Raw genomic sequence first — 7381 nt, 5'->3', positions numbered from 1 at the left:
CTGCAGGAAGAGCAATGTCAGTTTTGATAACAAATTTGTAAAAAAGAGGATGAAGTATAGCCAAAAAAGGGTATTGTTAATACATCCTCGTAAAGTGTGCAGTTGCTGTTGCAAATTACCATACAGGATGAAGTACAAGTGCATACAAGGCACATTTGAATACAAGAGTAGGGCATATGTCATTTAATTTTTAGCTTTGTTCTTTTCTGTTATCAAGTTCAGTTTATTTACAACAGGTTCAAAATGCCAGGCACAACAACTGAGCTGTGGGCACATGGAAATATCTTCACTCAGATAGTTTGTGTACAGATGTTTGAGCCTGAAGAAACTTGCCATGTGTTTTTGTAGCTAAGGAAGTGAGTAATCAGTGAAACTAGTATGGGTGGTATAGGAAAATCATGCACACAGGCTTGGCACAGTTGTGTGCTTGCTACATTCCATGGGATATTTCATAATGGAAACCCAATTGCTCCACTAGCATAGGATACCTACATATCAGGCATACATTGTAAAGCACCCAGTGCAGTCACAGGACCACATTTTGCCCTTACACGTTGATCCAGTAAATCTCGAGTGAACAAGAAAAGGACAAAGGGAATACTCCAGGTGCTTAAAGCAAAGAATATTCTGTTTCATCTTAGTCTTGATGTGTTCATTGCTTAATTGTCATTTTTATCACTTAAATTTTACTGGGCCAAACGTGTAACTAGACAAGATGGTAATTAAGTCAGCAGAACTCTAGCAGTATACTTGGCCTTGGGTCTAGTTAACAGGTCAAACATATTAAACCATATATCCCCATGAGTTGTTTTTGATGGTCAGATTCTTCCTTTCAATCTGCTTGTTTCAAAGGTCTCTCTTTTTGTTTTATGTGATATAGACAGAACAGTGCAATGAAGGATCTGCCAAGAAATAGAAATAAAGAGATGCCACCACTAAATGATGTTTCATTCTTAATGTTTGTTGTTGTTCTAAAAATTGAAATATCAACTTTAAATCCATGTACACATAGATTGTGTATGTCACGTTTTAGTCTGGATGTCTTCAATAGATTTTTGAGTCACCATTTCTGCATCTCTTTTGAAAGATGAAGGGCCAGTAATGCTAATCCGAGTGTACCTCAGGCTACGCTGGGACAACTTCTGGCAACTGAAGGTCACTTCCAGAGCCTCTCTTGTGTCTCAGAGTGTTTGTGCCATACTCCAGCCACACAAACAGGATCACTGGAGAGTTTATGAACAGGTAGGATACAGAAATTGTGAAAAGGGCTGAAGTGAGATTCTACTCAGCAAAATGAGAATGTGATTACCTTCTCTTTGGTTGTGACTTTTCACAAACATAAAAGGCTTTCATGAGAAGAATGTACATATATGAGTGTTGACACAAAACGTCATTTATGTTGTATATGGTAGTAAAGAAAGGGCACTTTAAACAACAGAACAACACCAAATTTAATTGTAAGTTTCTAGAGCTGCAGATCTTGTAGCCTATCTTTCCATTAGTCCTACTGTTTTCAAAGTAAGAAGCTTTCAAATATGAGCCCTGAGGAAATCCTTTAACTACAGAGCAATTTTCAACTAAAGTCAACTTTGAAACAAGTGAAATGCAGAAAGCCCTGAAAGACCAGTCAAAGGTACTGTGAACAAGTTTTAACTCTCGAGAGTCCTGTGAATTTGTGTCTTTCATACCAATGTGTAGATAGCTCTATTAACTAATTCAATGTCATTTTAATTTCAAAAATCTTAGTGGCTTGACAATAAAAGCTGTCTTTTGGTGACATTTGACCAGATCTTTTGCTAATAGGTCAGCTTCTGGGTTGAAACTATATAAAAGATATTAAGTCTTGGGATGTGCCAAGGACTAACACGTCGATTCAATGCTGCTAATAATATGCAACTTCAGTTCTGTTTCTTTATTACTTTATAAATCTAGTACGTTCGAATGTAAGCACCACCTCAGGGAGATCTATAATTGAAGTACCTAATGGATGTGTGCACACTGGCAAGGAGAAATTATAGTAACAACCTGATGTGGATAGAGCGATGTGCAATTGTGTACTTATTAAACAAAGGATTAGTCACATCTGCAAGGAACCCATTACAGAAAGTAATTGAATAGGGCATCCCTGCATTAAAACAAAACCGTAAAAGCAGGGCTATTTTTTTCTTAAGTGAAGGATAATTTGTTCGTGCTATCAATTTTATCTGAGATGTAAAAAAAAGAAAAAGTGGGTCTGCACCTAGTGGAATCTTGGTTACATCAACTACTTTTAAACAACCTTGAGGATTTTCCACCCATACCATAACCTGGATCATTTCTGAGTGACTGGAACAAGCTGAAAAGAAATCTCCTGTCTCCCCTGTCAGCCTTCAATCTGTACCACAGAGGTGTGATGGAGTTCAGGCCAGCTGGAGGAATTCTTACAAGGACTGCAGAGATCCTTATACAAGAAAATACACTTTAAAGTTATGTTACCATTTCTGTGTGGTCTCCTACATAGGTAACATTTTCTATTGGAAGAAGTTTCTGGTGCCCAGCTCCAGTGGAGCTCTCCTGACACAACCGAAAATGACTGGCAGGGAAGAAGATGGAGGGCTCAGGGTCTCCCTTGCACCATCCACCAGCTGCTGCCTGTTCCAAGTCTAACTAATTACTTGTGCCTAGAAATAACACCCAACTAATGTCATTAGCTGGTTAACTTCTGCTTTCAAGTACCTATGTACTTGTATCTGTAGAGACAGTTAAACATCATTTTGATGCATAGGAAACAGTCGATGATATCACTAAAGTTCTGGCTTGCAGAATAGGGCAAAGGTTGTGATGATGCTGAGTATTGTGCCTTTCTATGGAGACAGACTACCTGTCCCCAAAACCTTATAATTGTATGCAGTGATGAGACCAAAGCCTGGGAAATACATTCTTTTCAGCTTTGCAATGTAGTCTTGTTATTTTCCCATATATAATCTATAGCATAAAGATTAGCATTTGGAGTGTAAAAAGCTGCTAAGCATAAAACTATCAGACATCCTCCCATTCCTAAAATAAATGCGTAGCACTTAATGTTATGAAAATGAAAATGAGCATGAAATGAGTATGAAAATGAGCATCTGTATTATCCAGAATAGGTGCCCATACAGAGCCTAAAGGAAAATAATTAACTGTATTTGATTATCACTGAGTCGCTAATTGCACATATCTCTCTGAAGTCAAGTTTCTCCAAAAACTGGAAAGATACTATGTGCTGAGTCTATGTGTATTCCAAGTTTGACATTTAAAAGCAGCATGTCAAAAGCTGATCTTTCCTGACAGTTGTTTTCTCCCACAGTCACCCGCAGCATTGACACAATGCCTAGAAAAATGTCAGGAAAGCATTTCCTAAAACACTCAGATCTGTGAGAGTAAGTATGGAATACTACATCTTGTGATTGCAGGTTTAGGGAAGAGTGTTAAGTGTGTATAATATGCATATAGCTGACAGTGTGTGCTTAAATGACATGGTAATCCATGACATAATGTGTGAGTGTTACAGTTTTCTGTAGTCAAACTACCAGAGGTCTTTAAGAAGGGGGCACCACTGCTTTTGACCTTCACTGTAGTATCTCTGCCACCATGTTACATGCCTGTCTCAATTTATATATTTCTTCTTCTTTTATAACAAGATTTTTTTATCACCAGAATTATTTCCTCCACAAGGTATCATAAAAAAAAAATAAAAAAAAAATCAGTCAGTTTTATTAAACTGGGTGTTCCTTAAGTTTTAGCTCACTGTTAGACAGTCCTCTGCATTTTTTATCAGTTGGTAGATGAAACATGCTTTCAAAAGATGAGAAGTTAAAATTTCAAATTTGCTACCCTTTCATTCATAAATTGAATCAGGCAATAACAGTTGTGCAATTCCCATATTTTTGTTGCTTTAATACTTTCTCTATTTTGTTTGAGGTATGTTTTTTAGAATAATACCATCAAAATGATAGTGTGACTATGCTTTCTGAATCCACTTATACCTGTTAACTGGTTTTGCTGAGGCATGCTTGTCACTAATTACTGACCCGAATCCAGTGACAGAATAGCCACAATCACTTGCAAGTTCCACTTGTGCATACTGGGCATTGCGTTGTGTTCTTTTCCTATTTCTTCTGAACATGTTCAACTGAGAGAGTGCTGTCCTTCGACCTTCAACACTTCTGTTCCCGAGGTCATTTCTCAGGTAGTGTCGATGACCAGGCCTAAGCTGTGGCATCCAGCCGTGCTTCCTTCCTACTGGAAGGAAAACCCAGTGTGTGAGGGAGGAGGAGGCAGCAGCTGGCAGACACCCAGACAGACAGACATAGCAGCAGAAGTGCCAGGCCAGCGGTAGCACAGCATGTGCTCTTCTGTCCAGAAACAGCCAAGCTCAGTCACAAATCTTGGTGATTTTCTTGATGCCATGGAGCAGGTGATATAAAAGACATTTTCTTGCTAACTATATTTGTAAACCTCATCGTGATTTTAAGTAAGAAGAGGAAACATTTGCCCTTGAGCTGCATTAGTATTTGACTTGTTTTAGACTGCCTTCCTAAATGTTTTCCTCTCATTTCAAACACTATTTATGCCCTTTCCTTATAAATGCTGCAGTGTTACAAACACTGGGTTGTTGCCTTCCACCTTGGAGACACATGCATTTTTACTGTCCTGCATCAGATCCTGGTCCATCCCACCTCAGAACATTTCTGGTCACTGTGTATAAAGCCATAAATACACTTGTCTTTCAAGTCCCCCACGTAGAGTAGTATCAATTGCAGTTCGTCCATCCTGCAGCAAGGAATGCAATTTGTTTCCCAATTGCCGTTTCTGTAGGTTACCCACTGGAACACTGTGATTAAAACCCTCATTTACCCTTCAAGAAAAGAAATGTTCTACCCCAGTCCAAATGATATAGTAGAAGGGAGAGGTTCCTGCCAGCTCAGTGTCTAGTGACATGTAATATCTGTGACTGAATTCTGCAATGCCAACAGAGCAGTACGGGATTTCTAACATGTCTCTCGTATGTGACACAGAGGCAGGCAGAACTGCTGTCAAGTCCTTTCCATCTCATTTTTCTCCACTAGGAGAAAGTTGCATTGAACTAAACAAAAGGGCTATTCACAATTAACATTGCTTCCCCCTTGCTCTACAGATAACAAAGTGCATCTAAATGGCTTCTACTCTGACCTCAGCAAACTAATGATGAAAAGAAGGAGACTGTGGGATTATTCGTTTCAGCTTCCCTGGACGATGGATGGAGAGACATTCAGTGCCACTTTGGTGCCATCTGGGAACATGACACCAGATTCTAGCATGATCCTGGAACAGAAAACAACCTTTGCCTTTGTGATTTTATTATTTATTTTCTTGGGAATCCTCGTTGTTCGCTGCTTCCGAATTCTCCTTGACCCCTACCTCATGTATGCCAACCTCAACCTGGGCTGATGGACTTGGTGGAATGGAGAAGGGCCAGTTTGATTATGCTCTTGCTTAGAGACTGAGAATTGTTAAGGCTTATTTAGCACACTGATAAAGAAAGAAAATTTCAGGAATGTATCTTATTTTGGTTTTGCTTTATATTTTATCAAATATTGTAGGAGTTACAATATACACATATGGACACAATTTTAAAAAAATTAAATATAAAAACAAGTAAAATTTTTGACAGTAGTTGAGTGAATCTTCCCATAGGAAAAAGATACAAGTTGCATTAGCAGAATGGTGCTTCAAAATGCATTGGAACAATACATAGTACATGTGATCTCTTATAACTGGATAAGAATCACTAGAGCAAATGTTTGGTTTTGTTTGTTTGTTTGTTTCTGGGATATTCTTTTTATCATTAACCAGACTCTGTGGAGGAAAGCATCTTATAAATGTGGCAAGAATGTCTTTTTATGATCTGTACATAGCAAATAAATTTCTCAAGCCCCACAAGTCTCATTTTTTAATCCCATGCTCTGAAGACAAGTGAGGAAGTTTCTTGTTCTGTAAGATAAGTATGAAAGCTCTAGAAAATTTCAGGAGAAAAAATGCCTCAATTTTTTTTCCAAGGTTTAATGCTCTTTCTTAGCATTAAACAGTGATTAAGCTACCTAATACTAACAAATCACTGACTGTAATCTTTGTTGTGAATAAGATGTGTAATGACTTTGGCCTATCTTTGTCTTTTTTGACAAAACTGATTTCTACTAAGATAAGTTTTTACATTGTTCTTACAACAGCTTATGCAAACAAATTTCAGTCTTGCGTGAATTTCAGACTGTGTATTTCAAGCATTCAGTCAGTCTGTATATTTAGTGTGCAGGTCACATTGCATTGTTCCTGTTTCCTAATTGGATGACTGAAATATCAGCAGTGAGAATCAATGAAAAACCACCACCCCCTTCATAGAGAAGTATCTCTGAAAGTGCTTGTACAATGAAAAAATATTCCTAGAAGTTAATGTAAATAAAAACGTATCTGCATGATCGATTGAGGGAAAGAAACATTTAAAAGATGGCATAAAATTCAGTAGAATGACTTACAGTCTAAGTGGATGTTTGCAAGCATGGTTTAGCAGTACTGAAATACCACAGTGGAAATAACATCTGATGTACTGCCAGGAAGTAAAGGCCACACTCCTGAACACACAAGAATCGTGAAAACAGTCCTGGTGCTGCCTGGCTTGTGAAACATTTCATGGAGTGGGGAAGGGAAGCAGCATGCTGCCTGTTTTAAGAAAAAGCCTTAGATATAGCTATTTTGCACTCAGTATAACAATGACAGGCCATTGGGAAGTATTCCCTTTGTGCTTTGGCTTGCAGCCTGTAAATGGAGGAGCAAAGCCAGCGCCATAGCTGGTACAGCTGGGGCTGTCCTGACTCACCCGCACTGAGGCCCTGACTCTCGCTGTGGCACGTGGAGCTATTTATTTCCTTTTGCTGCTTGTCCTATCCATTGGTTAAAGGTTGCAGCTATTTGTGGCAGAGGCAGTGGGACAGGGGGTGGCTCATCACTGTGGCTATCACAGTTCACAGGAAGGCAGTGAGAGCTCCAAACTCAGCTCCATGATGAGAAAGAAAGGAGCAGGGCTACAACCTGTCACTGCTGGCATACAAGCACAGCTCTGCTTCTCTGTGTCATGGGGGCAGTAACCTTTGAGACAGAGTGGGCAGAAGGGACGGTATTTTCCAGAAGTCATGAGGTACTACTGGCTTTTGCTACTTCTTAAGCTGTACAAGGGCACCTCGATCAAAGCTAACACAAATTTCCAGACTATTAACCAAAGGTAATGACAGGGTGGCATACAAAAAATGTTGCTGTTGTTGCATCAATACTGCCTAAAGCAACGTGTTGTCAATATTTATGAAGCTGCATTAACAGCGTTTCTCTCTCT

General features: G+C 39.0%; 1 protein-coding gene across 1 annotated transcript; it reads left to right on the top strand.

Annotated features, from left to right (window-relative positions):
* The first annotated feature begins 5176 nt into the window (after positions 1-5176).
* On the top strand, positions 5177-5497 carry CTXN3 (cortexin 3). The gene is given in 2 exon segments (XM_035569388.1): positions 5177-5418; positions 5420-5497. Coding segments are annotated over 2 exon segments (294 nt in total). The 5' UTR covers positions 5177-5202.
* Positions 5498-7381: the final 1884 nt, after the last annotated feature.

The sequence above is a fragment of the Cygnus atratus genome, chromosome Z (genome assembly GCF_013377495.2).
Source record: "Cygnus atratus isolate AKBS03 ecotype Queensland, Australia chromosome Z, CAtr_DNAZoo_HiC_assembly, whole genome shotgun sequence".
Classification (NCBI taxonomy): domain Eukaryota; kingdom Metazoa; phylum Chordata; class Aves; order Anseriformes; family Anatidae; genus Cygnus; species Cygnus atratus.
Note: the sequence above shows the minus strand (reverse complement) of the source record. Positions and strands in the feature narration are given on the sequence as shown.